At 35.9% G+C, this 17030-nt stretch overlaps 1 protein-coding gene across 17 annotated transcripts in view; it reads right to left on the minus strand.

Annotated features, from left to right (window-relative positions):
* The window catches only part of PHKA1 (phosphorylase kinase regulatory subunit alpha 1), a 130288-nt gene that overhangs the window by 38497 nt on the left and 74761 nt on the right, over positions 1–17030 (minus strand). For 12 of the 17 annotated variants that reach the window (XR_013412552.1, XR_013412551.1, XR_013412554.1 and 9 more), the window contains 5 exon segments: positions 9753–9831; positions 5856–6022; positions 3462–3638; positions 1961–2052; positions 1475–1614 (listed from right to left, as the gene is read on the minus strand). Coding sequence is in view for 12 of the 17 variants with exons in the window: in XM_077987605.1 (XP_077843731.1) it covers positions 1475–1614; positions 1961–2052; positions 3462–3638; positions 5856–6022; positions 9753–9831 (655 nt within the window). In the remaining 5 variants the exon portion in view is untranslated. 17 annotated transcript variants of the gene reach the window in all.

A 17030-nucleotide genomic window follows, 5' to 3' on the forward strand; every position in this document is an offset into this window, starting at 1 on the left:
TTTTTTGAAAAGATAAACAAAATCAACAAAGCTTTGGCTAGACAAAGAAAAAAAGAAAGAACACCCAAATAAATAAAATGAGAGATGAAAAGGAGATATATAGCCTGGGCAACATAGTAAGACCTCATTTCTATATATAATTAAAAAAACATTTAGCTGGGCATGGTGGCACACACCTGTGGTACCAGCTACTCAGGAGGCTGAGGTGGGAGGATCACTTGAGACTGGGCAGTGAAGGCTGCAGTGAGCCATGATCACGCCACTGCACTCCAGCCTGGGCAACAGAGCAAGACCTCGCCTCAAAATTTAAAAAAGAAGATGAGATATAACTGATACCACAGAAATACAAAGAATTGTTAGAAACTGTTATGAACAATTATATGCCAGCAAGTAGGAAAACCTAGAAGAAATGGATACATTTGTGAACACATACAATCTACCAAGATTGAAATATGAAGAAATAGAAAATCTGAATAGATCAATAACAAAGGAGATTGAATCAGTAATAAAAAGTCTTCCCTCAGAGGGAAGCCCAGGACCAGATGGTTTCACTGCTGAACTGTACCAAATGTTTAGAGAACTAATACTAATTATTTTCAAACTATTCAAAAAAAAAAAAAGGAAAAGGGGAGAGTTCTTCCAAACTCATTTTATAAGGCCAGCATTACCCTGATACCAAAACCAAACAAGGACACAACAAAAAAAGAAAGCTAAAAGCCAGTGAGAATGTTCATCCTGTAATGATTATAAAACCCCCAATTTAGTCTCCTTTCCCTGGGCTCTCAAGCTTTTTTGGGAGCAAGCTGGGAACCTTCTTTGCTCTTCCCAGAAAGCCTCATTATGTGAGTAATAAATATTCCACATCTTCTTGGTATGTGTATGTCACCATTATCTCAAAATCCAAACCAAGTTTAGGGGAAGAAAGTCCATCCTGCTTCTTCATGGTGAGTAGAACATAGAAAAGGAGGCAGAACAGATTATTTTTGTGTGGGCTTGTGGGGTCCAGGAGAGAGGAGTTCAATTTGGACATACCGAGTTTGTACTAATACAAACTACCTAGCAGGATGCCTGACACATAGCAAACAAAAATGTTAGCTTCTTTTTCCTATAAACCTTTATATTCTTACATTTCTTGAGTTAAAACCTTATCTGTACATTTGACCAAATAATGGAGGCTTAAAAATAGCCTAATGACAATAATACTTATCAGTTATTGATCACCCACCATGTACCAGGCATTGTATTAGAGACTTCGTGGATATTATATCTTAATCTTTACAATAACTCTATGAGGTATATATAATTCAAATTCTATAAATGAGGACAACTGAGGGTTTGAAGTCACATGATGTGTAGGTTGTTAAACTATATTCAAATCCAGATCGGCGAAACTCCAGAAGCTGTACTCTATTTATTATGTTGTAATTCCTCTGATTATGAACATTAAACTAGATTGATGATATCTACCACTTACTTCATAGTATACAGCATATAGAGGATATCAGCTTGTTCCTGTAAGCTTGAGGTCTCCTTCAACTGTAAAACCAGTGCTTTAAAGTCAACCTCCCCAGACTGGTCTCTAGGAAGATGTATTTCTACACGAACAGAGGGAACCTTTAGTTTGAGAAATGATGAAAAGAAATTAAGTTCACAAGTGCTCAACTTAAATAATGTCCTAGAATGAGTCATCTTTTTACCTCTAAACCTTTTCCAAAGGAATTCTTTAAATATTAATGAAAAGCAAAGCAAAAACAATGAAACCTTCCAGATGTATAATACAGCAATCTAGTTTTCCCAAAGTCTGACCAGACAAACTTGTCCAATGTAAAAGTTCACCAGGATAGCATTTTGCGTACCACTAGTTACTACTAGCAAGAACCATAATGACTAGTTCTATTATTTCCCATAAAGATGGCAGTTTTTCAAAAAGCCGATAGAAATACCTCGTGCGCAAATTTACCTGGTTCTCCTGTCGGGAATGAGATGAATCAAGTAAATTGAATGAAGGCCGGGAAGCCTGAAATAACTTCATAGGAAGATACATGTGAACATCTGCAAAAGTATGACATTTGTGGGAAATATTAGATAATTAGGAGACTAATAGAAATGCACAATTGACTCCAACAATTAAGTCACATGTGAGTCAATTCTTTATAGAACAAGAATGAGAAATTTCTTCTTTCTTGGTAATATCAAAGAAAACAAATATGCATACCAGATAATTTAAATCATGTGCAATTAATAAGTATATTTTGAACTGAATTTCTAGAATTATAGCACTAGCTGGACATGTAAGATATTAAATTTACTAATGTAATTAATCCACAATGGTGCGTTCACTGATACTTTGATGGAATACGACATATAATAGAAAGAACTCAGTTGCATTTTATATTTTCCGAACTTTTCTAGGTGAATATCTGGCTGTTAGTGGTTAAATTTCCCTAACAATACGTGAATGGATAATCCTATCTAGGGAACAAAAAAAATGTAGTTGAGATATTCCTAAGATTGTTTACTTACAGTTCATTGTCGAAATACTTACCATCACCTCTAAGGAAAGATTTGTAATTTTCACCACTTTACAGATACAGAAAGAGAGATACAGAGCTCAAATAACTGTTCAAGCAAGTAAGTAGCAGAGCTGGGAATTAAGCTCAAGTTTTCTGGTTCACAACTGAGAAGTATAACTTAACACATTTCATCTCTTCATATAAGCCCTTTCTCAAGGAAGCATACTCAAAGGGTATGCTAAGCTTTTCCCTATTATAAATGTTAAATGATTCCCAAAGTTCATGTTTAATATCTTTGGTTAGTAATGGTCAATAAAGTTTTAGACAGCAAGAGCATGCATCTCAGTCATTCTCATCATCTGTAGAATGTTAACATTCAGGTCTTCTAGGTGTGGCCAAGGGAGCCCTTCTCTCCTGTCACATCCAGCTACTATCGAGACATTGAACACTCTTTGGAACCATGACTACTCCTGGCAATGTGTGGCAGAAGACACCCTCCACTGCAAATACAACTGAAGGAGGGTAGTGGCCATGGGGAGGAGAATGGCAAAGTTGTAAAGAATGAGTATTATATTTGACAAAACAGATCTACATTGCTGGAACAACAATAAAATTCCATAGAAGTAATTTTCCCACAGGAAAAGCCCTTTCTACCATTTTTAACTTTAATGTTATAGTTGAATATGCTCCATGTCTCTTGTTCTGCCTCTTCTTACCATGTTACCAGTTAAACCAGACTACATAGCACTACCTGCAGCATAACTATAAACAATTCACGAATTTTACAAATATTTGAGTGTCTAATGTGTTCTAGGTGCTGTCTGAGATGCTGGGGATAAAGCAGTAAACAAAACTTAAGTTCCTGCTTACATTGTAATCAATGCCCGCCCCCATCCTGGGCTTCACGTCATCCTGTGCCTGACTCTGGTGAGTCACAGCATTACTCACTCTGTACATGCAGTTCCTTGGCCTTGGTCACCAAGGACATTAAGTCGCAGGTTGTTTGCACAGCAGCTCGGAACCGATCTAGCCCTCCCTTCTGTGAGGTAGGGGCTAGTTTAGGATGGGGAGCAGTGTGCGCCAAAAGGTGATCTAAATAACGAGCAACTTCATCACCACAGCGAGCTGCAAGGTTAGTGGGGGAAGGGGGAAGAGAAAAGAATGAAAATATTTTAGTTACTTTATAATCTACCCCAGCAAAGAGAATGATTGGCTCCTGTGCTCACAACATAGCACCAGAAGTAGGTTGTTTTTAACTCATGGAGGAAAAGCTTGTGATCATGATATAACCTCATTACTTTAAGATCCAGCGACCATGGCCATTTACCAGAACCCACCTCTTCTTCAACTTGCTGAGACAAGGTCAGGGTTCTTGAAAGCAGTATGAGCTTATTTTATACTGGAGCAAGCATTTAACAATCTGTGTATTTGCATGTGTGCATGTGATGGTAATGGTGACAGGGATGGAGGAGGAGCAGAACAGGGAGCTTCAGGTGGCACTAATGTGAGGGTACTTTTGTGAGGAAGGGCCAGGAAAGGGCAAAAATCTTCCTAGTCACCTCATTTGTATATTCACCAAATATTGTTGGCTGCTGTGTACCAGGCAGCGTACTAGGTACTGACATTTCAGTGGTGAAAAGGATGGATATGGTCCCTATCTTCTTGGACTCCCCTTCCCCCATACACCTTCTATAACATTATCTCTGAGTATGGGTAATGGAAAGAAAAACAACATATATCCTGTGGAAGCTTAGTACTTCAGACTTTACATGAATATTCACAATGTTTATAGTTAGAAAAGCACACTATTCAGATCAATACCAAAGTCTGCTATATCAGTCATGAGTCATCTGGTTTTTGATGATATTTACTGATCTCTCCAGATGTCCTTCTGTGTTCTGACGTGACTAAGGCAAACTAGTAGAGCTGTAAGAATGGAGCTCATATTCAGTGACATCCTAATGACAAAGATTGTAACCTTGAATATAATCTAGAAACTTGAGTGGAGGATTATGAAGAATATGGAGAGAAGCTCTTTACCCACAGAAGTGCTGGCAAGCAATAAATACATTCATTTTGAGACCACTGATGAGTAAACCCGGAAGTAGGAAAGTGGCTCAGAATGCCATAATGTCAAATTCAGTAATATGTATCATTAGAAATATATATTTTAGTAATCCAATGGAATGAGTACTACAGATAAAAATCACAACTACCTATAGAATAGCAAACAATCTCAATATATGATCTTCTCATTTAATTTTCAAAGTATTTTATGCCAAGACATCATGACTTTGGTTGTTATTGATAACAGTAAATAGCCTTGTATTTAATGTACTTTTCCAACAAAGAAATTCAACTGTTTTAGATCTTACAAAAACAAATACAGAATAAATGAAGTGGTGCCTAGTGAGTAAATATCGGGCCCCAAAAAGAAAATAGTCCTTCTGACTGCTAATGTGTTGCCCTATTATATGAGATTGTGCTGGCTGACCTCACTGAGGACCGAAAATTTATTTTTTTTCTTTTCTCCAACATACCACTCTTAAGACAAAGAAATTGGCTGCCTTAAGTTACAGGCTAACAGTCAAATACCCAGACAATGAAAGCAGGCAAATCATGTTTTAGAGGGCTAGACAAATAATTCTTTCTTATTGGCCCTTCTTTGTATGAGATTCAAGCAACATAATGCCTGCTCTGCCTAAGTCAGTATTTTAACACTGTTGGGTAGTGTTGCTCAGTCACTTTCAATTCACGCCCCTGCAATGCTTTCTCACTATATCACCTTTGTATTCCTAGAAGCCAGTTAGAGTTTGACTTAGTTGTATTTGCCTAGTTTGTACTACGAAAATAACAGGCATACTGAATAGCCTTTTTCAAACTACACAGACCTCCGCACAGACTCTGATATGCTCCTCTAATATTATATAAAAGGACTCATTAAATTTCATATTTTTATGCTTTTTAATGTCAAAAAGCCCTATTGTATATGTATTATTTTCCTACTTCACACTTGATTAAACATCTGTCACTCACCACTGCTTCTTCCCATGTCAAAATCACCAGTCACTTCAAATGCCTGGGAGAGGAATCTTCCCCAATCTTAGTAAGGGACAGTCCAACTCCATACTCCACAATTACCACCGGAATATTAGACCAGAAACCAAAGGTAAGTAGAGGGAGGAAAAGTAAAGCCAAACAAAAGTAGAGATCTAGGTGTATTAAACAGGAGTGAGGACAGAACACTGTGAGACTGCTGGCAGCGTAAATTATTAAGGATGGTGCTAAACAATATTTTGTAGTTTTGTCCAGCCAGGCCAGTGCTTTATGAAGCCTCCTTACCACGACTGGTTGAATCATAATCATTCATCCAGTTGGCAGATTCCAGGTAATCATAGTTGTCATCATAATCTTCACTGTACAGCTTACCCTCAGGTCCAGGGTCCATGAAGCTCAAGTGTGTGCAACAAGATGTTGTTAAAAACTCTGACAATTTACCTGTTTGAACCCTAAAAATTACAGGAGGATAGAAAACAGAAAATCAGGGGTGATCCTTTTTAAACAACACAATGTTAGTGATAAAAGGACACCTAACATGTTTTGTTGGGGGATTACTAATGTGCATACATTAATATAAATTTTGTAAAAACAAAATTTTACAGCACTCCTAGGCATGGTATACATCTTAAATGGCTGGGGGACTGTATTAATAAAGGTTACAATTATGGATTAACAATCCACCAGCAGACCAGTTTTGCTCTCTTCTACTGCCATATATTACGTTGCTAACTATGCCAAATATCTGGTAAAAATTTGCATTGGTTACTGGAGAAGCCTGGAGAGAATGAAGATAAATCATCACAAACCCATCACATCATTTAAAAAAATACCCAAAGGCCATTGGAACATAAAGGATGGTACTTGACAATTTTGTAAATTATAGTAGACTGTAAGCCATATTGTCTCCTACTTATGAAGACAATTACAAAACCCAAAAGCAAAGTCAGCATTACCAAATTTCTAAAGAGGCCAACTTGAAGGGGCTATCAGTGGCCACACCTTGGATAATTAAAATATTGAAATAATGACAGAAATGGATCATGGCATATTAAATAAAATAATAATCCATGAATCTGTGCTGATACTAAACTACAAAATAAAAGGGAGGAAGGGAAAGCTCTTTTTTAACAAAAGAATTTCCACCAATAAATGTACCCAGAATGATAGAAATACAATTTAATAACTCCATTAGTAATAAGTGAATTCATGCAAGGATCAATGGAAGCTAATATGATTTGATCAAACACTGTTGGAGAGAGGATATGCAGCAACCTGGCAGATACCAGGTTCAACACCTTAAACAAGTGATCAAGGTTATCATCACCCAATAACGTCACAAACAAATCTCATGTGCCTCCTGATATGATGCACTGAAAGGGACTGTAGTAAATTCTTACAATTGTATGTTTCCCTGGCATCTATTTTGAATATAAGCTTAACTTTCTCATACCAGAAGCAGAGTTCAGTCATCTTTGACAGTTTCCAGTTGTACACCTCTCTCAGTTCCTCACTGTGGTCAGTCCACATATCTGCCTTACACAACTTCCTCTTGGTAACCACCTCCCTAAGGGACAGCTAAATATGATCTATTCGACTAGCCTTACTGATCCTCACATCCTACATGAACTATGCCAATATGCCACAGTGACCACCTCTCAAGTCACAGTGTGACCTCCAGGAAGTCATGCCTGCTTGCTTTAAACCCATCAATTAAAACTCCCCAAGGAATATCTGTTTGGATAATGCCCTGGACCTCAATAAAGGCACTGGCCCATGGGTCTCTCTTTTTCTCTCTCCACATACTCCCTGACATCAGTGTGTGTGGCCTCCAGGTATTCTGTGTACCCCACCCGCAGGACCTGTAAGTAATAAAATCTTTATTTCCATCTTGTGCCTCTCCTAACCATTGAAAAGGTGCTCTCCATCTTAAAGATCCTAATTTAAAACAAGGACCCAATATCACACAGGTAGTATTCCTGCCAAAAACATATAGCCTAAATCTAATCATGAGAAACAACCAGACAAATCCAAATTGTGAGATATTCTGCAAAATAACTGACTTGCATTCTTCAAAAATGTAATGAAAACTGTCACGAAAGATTGACAAAAGGCTGGAGAACCCTTCTAGATTCAAAGATACCAAAGAGATATAACAACTAAGTGCTAACATGTGATCTCTGATTGGATCCTGGATTGGTGGGAAAACAGCATGATAAAACATTATTGGGATAATTGGGTAACTTTTTATTTTTCCTTCGACTTTATTTATTTCCAACTTTCATTTTAGGCTCAGGGGTACATGTGCAGATTTGTTACATGGGTAAATTGCGTGTCACAGGGGTTTGGTGTACAAATTATTTCGTCACCCATAGTAAGCATAGTATCCAATAGGTAGTTTTGTAGTCCTCACCTACCTCTTGCCCTCCACCCTCAGGAAGGTCCTGGTGTCTACTGTTTCCTTCTTTGTGTCCATGTCTACTCAATGTTTAGTTCCCACTTATAAGTGAGAACATGTGGTATGTGGTATTTGGTTTTCTGTTCCAGCGTTAATTTGCTTAGGATAATGGCCTCTATATGCATTCATGTTGCTGCAAAGGACATGATTTTGTTCTTTCTTATGGCAGTGTAGTATTCCATGGTGCATTACGTGCCACATTTCCTTTAACAAGTCCACCATAGATGGGCATCTAGGTTGATGCCCATCTTTGTCTTTGCTATTGTGTCTAGTGCTGTGATGAACATATGCACGTAAGTGTCTCTATGGTATAATGATTTATATTCTTTTGGATATATATCCAGTAATGGGATGGCTGGGTAGAATGGTAGTTCTATTTTAAGTTGTTTGAGAAATCTCGAAACTGTTTTCCATGGTCTCCCAGGCTGGAGTGCAGTGGTGCAATCCTGGCTCACTGCAACTTCCGCCTCCCAGGTTCAAGTGATTCTCATGTCTCAGCCTCCCGAGTAGCTAGGATTACAGGTATGCACCAGCACGCCTGGCTAACTTTTATATTTTTTGTAGAGACAGGTTTTTGCCATGTTGGCCAGACTAATCTTGAACTCCTGGCTTCAAGTGATCTGCCCGCCTTGGCCTCCCAATCTAAGTGTGATGATTATATTACAGTTATATGTAAGAATGTACTTGTTCTTAGACAACAACAACAACAACAACAACAACAACTTAAGTATTTAGGGTTGAAGAGTTATGATGTCTATGGCTAATTATTTTAGCAAAAAAGCATGTGTGTATATGTGTGTACATATATGTATATACATATACATAACACATAGTATATGTAGTATGTACATGTGTGTGTATATGCATACATATGTATATGGGAGGACGTAGGGAGGAAGAGAGAAAGGAAGGGGGGAAAGGCAGGAAGGGAGGGAAGGGAAGAAATAGAGAATGCACAGTGGGACAAAATGTTAATAATAGGTGAATCTTGAAGAAGGGTATATGGGTGTTCAGCAGTATTCTTGCAAATTTCTGTAAGCTGGAAATTTTTCAAAATAAAAACTTGGGGGAAAAAGAAAAGAAAAGCAGCTAGAATCAAATAATCTAATAGGCATTAGAAAAACAAAACAAAACAGGTTTTCTGATCCTTTGAGATCTAGGCAAAGAACAGGGTAGGAAAAACTTCCAACCTTCCTCTACAACATTAAATTCCTTGATTCAGTCTATCAAACGTTAGCTCCTCTGAGTAGGATGGGATTATGTTATTGAAGATACAGTTAGTCCCCACTTACTCCTACAGGATATGTTCCAAAACCCCCCTTGTGGATTCTTGAAACTGCAGATAGTACTGAACTTTATATATATATATATGTATACACACACACACACTGTGTTTTTTCTTATACATACATACCTATGGTATAGTTTAATTTATAAATTAAGCATAGTAAGAGCTTAAAATAATGAAACAGAACAATTATAACAATATACTATATTAAAAGTTATATGAACGCAGTCTCTTTTTCTCTCTCAAAATATCCTATTGTACTGTACTCACCTATTTGCAAACTACAGGTTGACCATGGGTAACTGAAATATCGGAAAGTGAAACTGTAGATAAGGAGGGACTATCATACACAGAAAGGCACCACAGGTATGCCACTACTGTACCCAGCCCCCTAATTTCATTTCATTTCACTAAAGAGTGTATAGAGGTCACTTACCTTGCCCCACCAAAATAGCCATCTTGCATTTTTCGGAGTGCTGCCAGGATACTTGAATTCAAGCTTGTTCCATCTTCATCTTGAAATGAACAGAATTTTAAAACAATCTTTGTGGTTTTAACTCTGAAGTAGGGGGAAATCTTGTAATTATTTCAAATCAACATTCTGGTGGTTACAGTACAAATGAGACACTTCTCATTGACCACCCTGATTTTAACAATTCATCTGAGAGCCAACAACACTGAAGAATGGGCAAATGGTAAGGGATGATGACTGATAAGACAGATTTCCTCAAAGGCATTATCTTATTTGTCAGCATTATCTTATTTGTCAGAAGTACTTAGCACAGTGCCTGATGGCAGAACACTGAATGACTACTGAATGCTGATAATACCAGTAGCCACTACTTGTTGAATGTTATGTGCCAAGCACTGTGCTAAACGTTTTATAGACATTATCTCATATAAAGAACCTTGGCATATATGTCTGTGTATAGGCATAAAAATATCTAGAAAGCTAACAATTATCTGATTTTATGTGGAAGGAATCATACTACACATACTCTTTCATGATCTGCTTTCTAACTTAACCTTTGTAATAGCTAAAAATAATTCCTAGTAAATTTAGACTGTTTTATATTATAATCAACACTGTAATGAAGACCATTGTACCAACATCTTGATGCACTTATTCTAGTATATCCTTAGGTTAAATTCTTACAAGTAGAACTATTAGGGCAAATGAAACACTAAGTAAATTTACAGAGATTGCCAAATTGCCCACTATAAGGGTTGTGCCAATTATATTTCCATCAACAGTATAGAAAGTGACTTTTTCCTACACTTTTAACAACGGGCAATGATCTTTTAAATTTTTCTTAATCTGACAGGTAAAACAAGAAGATATTGCTTTAATTTTATTGCCAATAAGATTATGCATATTTTCATGTATTTACTAAAAATCTGTATTTCTTTTATGAATTGCCTGATCATGTCCTTTTCCCATTTTTCCATTAGGTAGTTTATCTTTTTTCAGTTGACTTTCAAGAGTTCTTTGTTTTTTGGGGATATTACCCTTTTCATTCTTATATATATGACAAATACTTTATCTAGTTTATTATTTTTCTTTCAACCTCATCCACAGTACTTTTGATATAAAAGATTTATTTTAATTTTCATGTTTTTAAATCTGACAGTGTTTTATTTTTGTGTCTTGCAAAGGACAGCTCTCTTCAACCTAAGATAACAAAAATATTCTCTCATATATATATATTTTTTTGTTTTTGTTTTTGTTTTTTGAGATGGAGTCTGGCTCTGTTGTTCAGGCTGGAGTGCAGTGGTGCAATCTTAGCTCACTGCAACCTCTGCCTCCCGGGTTCAAGTGATTCTTCTGCCTCAGCCTCCCAAGTAGCTGGGACTACAGGCACGTGCCACCACACCTGGCTAATTTTTGTATCTTTAGTAGAGATGGGGTTTCATGATGTTGGCCAGGGTGGTCTCAAACTCCTGACCTCAAGTGATCCGCCCGCCTTGACCTCCCAAAGTGCTGGGATTATAGGCTTGAGCCACCCCGCCCAATCTCCCATATTTTTTTCTAAGACTCTCACAGGTTTATTTTTTATGGTTAGCTCTTTAATCTATTTAGAATGTATTTTTGCAAAGAAAAGTAAAGTAGCAAGCCTAAATGAATTATTTTCCCAAATGTATTTATATTTACATTTTGTCTGTATTTGAAATTCTATCTTTATTATTACTTTAATTACAATAGATCTTTCACTTTCTTTTAAAAATTTGGTTATTCATTTACATTTTCTCTTCCATATGAAATCGAGGTTCAGCTTGTTCGTAAAAATTTATGTTTTTGTTATTATTGGGAATTGCCTGAATTGATATAATGAGAGTGGGTAATTTCTCAATATTAACTATTTACATCTAGGAACATGGTGTATCTCTCTACTAATTAAAATATTTTATTGTCTTCAATAGTTTTATAGTTTTTCTCATACACTTTTATAAATGTTTCTATTCAGCTTATACTTGTATTCTTACTTTTCTAGGAAATCTGTCAATTTTATCTAGATGTACAAAATTGTAGTTGGTATTCTTTTATAGTGTTTAAAGTCTCCTCTATTTCTGTTGCTATATCTCCTTTGTCATTCCTAACATTTTTATTATTTTTTTCTTTACTCTGAATTCTACCTCACCAGATATTAATGTAGCTACTTCTGCTTTTTAAAATTAATGTTTACATGGTATATCTTTTTCCTTCCTTTTCTTTTCAGTCTACGTATATTGTTATTTTTGAACTGATGTATTTAGGCTATTTAAATTTAAAGTAATTATTGATACGTTAGGATTAAGTCTGCCATTTTATTGTTTTCTATTTGTACCTCTGTTCTTCATTTCTCTATTTTCTTCTTCCTGCCTTCTTGTGGGTTACTTTTAAATTTTTTCAAATGTCATTTTGATTTACCTATACTGGGTTTGACTGTTATCTCCTTCTATAAGTTTTTTAATGGTTACTCTAGGCATTGTCTTATATATACAAACATGATACATATATCACTATTTACTAGTATCAGCGTTATACCAATTAAAGTTATGTATAGAATCTTATCTCCCATTAAGGTCCTTACTTTTGCCCATTTATAATATACTTGCCTTGAATATTTCTTCTACATACTTTAATAACTACATTAAGCAATGCTTGTCAACCATAATTTAGAAAACTGAAGTGGAAGGAGTTTGAGACCAGCCTGGCAAACATGGCGAAACCCGTCTCTACTAAAAAAATATAAAAAATTAGCTGGGCATGGTGGTGCACCCCTGTAATCCCAGCTACTGGGGAGGCTGAGGCAGGAGAATCACTTGAACCCAGAAGGTGGAGGTTGCAGTGAGCTGAGATCGCGCCATTGCACTCCAGGCTGGGTGACAGAGAGAGACTCTGTATCAAAAGAAAGAAAAGTAAATAAAAGAAAGAAAAGAAGGAAAGAAGAAAGAAAGAAAGACAGAAAGAAAGACAGAAAGACAGACAGACAGACAGAAAGAAAGAAAGAAAGGGAAAGAAAGAAAAGAGAGAAAGAGAGAAAGAAAGAAAAAGAGAAAGAAAGAGAGAGAAAGAAAGAAAAAATAAAGAAGGAAAGAAAGAAAATTGAAGTGGAGAAAGTCTATTGTATCTAGTCATATTTTCACTCCTTCTATTTTTAGTTTTTGATGTTTCAAGATTCCATCTATTATTATTTCCTTTCTGTTTCAAGAACTTCCTTCAAACCATTCTTTCAGGGCAGATCCCCTGGAGACAAATTCACTTAGCTTTCCTTCATCGGAGAATGTCTTTTTTCTTTTATTCTTGAAGTACACTGGACAGGGCAAAATTCTTGGTTTAAAAATCTTTTTTTTTTTTCAGTACTCAAAAAATGTTGTGTCACTTCCCTCTGGTCTCCATGGTTTCTGATGAGAATTTTGCTGCCATTCTAACTGTTTGTTGCTTATAGACATGGTATTGTTTCTTTTTGGCCACTTTCAAGATATTTCTTCTTTAATGTTCAAGAACTTTATTATTATGTGTTTTGACATGGATTTCTTCAGGTTTATCATGTTTGAGATTTTCTCATTTTTTTTTTTAAATTTGTAGGTTTATGTCTTTCACCAATTTTTCAGTCATTATTAGTTGGAATGCTTTTTCTGTTTTTCTCCCATACTTTTTCTCCTCTTTCTGAAACTTTTATAACATGAATGTTAGATCTTTTTAACATGAATGTTAAAAATGTTAAATCTTTTGTTATTAGTCCTACAGGTCTTTGAGGCTCTGTTCATATTTTTTCTTTTTCTTTTTCTTTTTTTTTTTTTCTTTTTTTTTTTTTTTTTACTGTATTGTTCAGAATGGGTCATTTCTATAGTTCTGTCTTCAAGTTCACTCTGTTGTCTCCATTCTGCTACTGGGCCTATCTAGTGAGCTGTCCATCTCAGTTATTATATTTTTTCAGTCCTAAAACTTCCATTCAGTTCTTTATATCTTCAGTTTGTTTGCTAAGACGTGCATTCTACTTTGTCTTTAGTTTCAAGTGTGATTGTAATTGTGTGTTTAAGTGTTTTTATGACAACTGCCTTAAAATCTTTGCATGATAACTCCAACATTTGTTGATATCTGTTGATCACTGACACCACACTGGCTGAAGGGGGAGGAGCTCCTCTACTTTTGGGCAAGGATGAAAGTTTCAGCTCCCCACTAGCCCTTCTCTGATACTACTCCTAAGAGGGAGAGGGATGCCTCTTCAAAGCTGTACAAGCGTGGAAGAGTCCCCACTCAGTCTCTGCTCACAGGGGCATAAGTGGGGCCAAGTAAAATAGGGTCTAAAAGTTTTCTGTCTCTCTAGGTTGCTCCTTTCCTGTTCCTTCAGCTAGACAAAGCAGATTTTTCTTGGGTCTTTTAAAAAATCTGTTTTTCCATTTTTTGTTTTTTGTTTTTTTTTTCCTTTTTGCATTTCTGAGATGTCAGTTTCTCTAGCTTCCAGTCCAGGACATATAAGGCCCAGGATATTTACTGCTCTGCTATTCTTCAGGTCCTAAAGTCCCTAGCTGATCTGCCTTCTTTCCAACTTTCAGAGTTTTCTTATGTTTGTTTTATATAAAACGTCAAGGATTTTTAGCTGCACTTAGCAGGAGGAATAGGGAGAAGTGAGTCTATGCCATCTTGTCTCAAAACCAAAAGTCATTTTTTAAAAGTAAAAGTATGTAAGGATATCAAATTTTCTAAATATGACTTTGAACAAATCTCACAGATTATAAGTAGTGGTATCATTTTTCATTTCTAAGAAGCATGTAATTTCAAATTTGACTTTCTCTTTAATCTAATAATTATTTGGGAAAAATTTAATTCCTTTATAGTTAGATTCTTTTTTAACTCTTCTGTGTTAATTAGTTTTATGTCACATATCTGGCAATATCGTTTGTATGATTTCTACTTTTTAAACATAAACATTCTTTGTGTGTTCTGCCTTTTTGGATACATGGTTATATATACACCCATAAACACAAAAACCAAGTTTGTTACTCCTCTATGTCTTTAATTATTTTGTATAATTGATCTGTGACATTCTGATAGAAGTATGTTGTTGTTTCCCATCATGAATATATAATAGTTTTGTCATATTGTCCCTAAATTTTCCTAAATACTTGCTTTATACATTTAATTCACATTACTCAGTACATAAAAGTTTATACATGTTATATCATGTTGGTATACTATTTATCAATATAAAATATCCTACTTATCCCATTTACTGATTTTTGCCTTGAATTTTATTTGCTATTTTTCATATCAATACTGCTACCACTGCTTTCTTGTCAGCATTTACATGATATATCTTTACATATTCCTTTCTTCCATCTTTCTGTATGATTTTATTTTAGAGATATCTATTGTAAATAGCATCCACCTGTATGCCATTTATGTATTATTTTTGCTCTTTTATGTATTACAGGAATCTTTGTCTTTAACATGAGAATTTAACTAATCCACATTTCAATGTGATTACTAATGTTTGTTCTCTTTTCACCAGCACAAAATTTTCACTGGCAAAAACACACTGCTGTTGGTAATGTGGGCTTCAGGGACTGAAAGATCTGGTTTGAGGCCTGGCTCTATCACTTACTAGCTTTGTGACTTTGGATAATGAGTACCTACCTGAATAAGAGTGTTATAGAGATTTCAAAATAATTTATTGAAAGCACTTAGTTCAGTGCCTGGCACAGAGAAAGTATTCAGTAAATATTACAGTTATTATTGCTATTGTTACTGTTGTTTTTGTTATGTGACCACATATCAAGTACCAAAAATGCTTGATTTAGGCCTAGATCTTTAGTTTTATTCTGCTTCCCAAGCTGTGGCTATGTATCTCATCCCAATTCTCAGGTATTTCAATTCTGAAATCTCTTTGTCACTACAAGCTTATGTCCCTTTGTAACTGGCTTCTTCGTATAAAATGTCCCTGATTCTATCAATGCAGCAACATTTACCTAGTGCTATGATCTGAATGTACCCCTAAATTCATTTGTTGAAACTTAATCACCAATGTGATAGCATTAAGAAGTAGGCCCTCTAGGGTGATTAAGTCATGAGTGTGGAGGCATCATGGATGGGATCAGGGCCCTTATAAAAGGGCTTAAGAGAGTGGGTTTACTTCTTTTCTGTCCCTTCTACAATGTAAGAACACATGTGTGTCTGCTGCAGAGGATGAAGCAGCAAGGCACCATCTTAGAAGGAGAGATTTCAGGTCCTTCCCAGACACCAAACCTGCCAGCACCTTGATCTTGGACCTCCTAGCTTCCAGAATAGTACAAAATAAAATTCTATTGTTTATAAATTACCCAGTTTTTGGTATTTTGTTATAGCTATCTTAATTCATCCCTTGTATCTAGTTAGCCAATACCTGACTTGGGTGTTGCTTAAAATGACTCATATCTTTCTTTTCCATTCTACTTTTATTACCTCCAATCCAGTGTACCTTCTCTTCACCTCATATGTGGAGACATCAGTCTCTCCTCACTACAATGTGTACTGTCATCAATAGTCCCCAAACATCTTTTTATCATATCACTCCTTGCTCAAAACCTTTTGATAGTTTCAGACTTCTGAGAGAAATCTATATTAAATATCTTTGCTTATTTTCAAGGTCTTCATTATCGAACCCTACCTTACTTTTCCCATTCTGCTTATAATTATACTCCAACACACAAACTCCACTCTATTCAGGTGAGTCACTTCATTCTCTCACAGGTCAAGTTCATTCTTGCCTCTAGGCCTCACTCACGGTATTTTCCTCCTCACTTACAGTACCTTTCCTTCTTCCCTCCTGTCATCTGAATACTATCCATTCCAAAAAACCTAGTTAAGTCCTACCTCAGTTGAGAAATTTTCTTTGTCAACTGGATCGCCTTCTCTGTAAAATACCGATCTAATAGTACTTCTTTATATATTGTCTTAAAATTGTTTCTATCATTCTTGCATATTAGCTTTTTGTCTCCAATTAGACCTTATACTTTCTGAAGACAATTCTGCAAATATAGTAGTTTTTAAATGGGTACTTGTGTTAATTGTCTTAAGTAATGAAGAAAGACAAAGAGAAGAAAGACTACCCTACTTCCTCAAATCCTGTGATATTGAAGCACTTTTGAGATGTGACCAAAATCCCTAACAGTCTGGATTTTGAATGATTTACAATAAGGAATTTTTCTTTAATGAAAAGGAATTCTATGTACTTTGGCAGTACAAATAGGC

This window comes from Macaca mulatta, chromosome X (assembly GCF_049350105.2).
Source record: "Macaca mulatta isolate MMU2019108-1 chromosome X, T2T-MMU8v2.0, whole genome shotgun sequence".
NCBI classification, from domain to species: Eukaryota; Metazoa; Chordata; class Mammalia; order Primates; family Cercopithecidae; genus Macaca; species Macaca mulatta.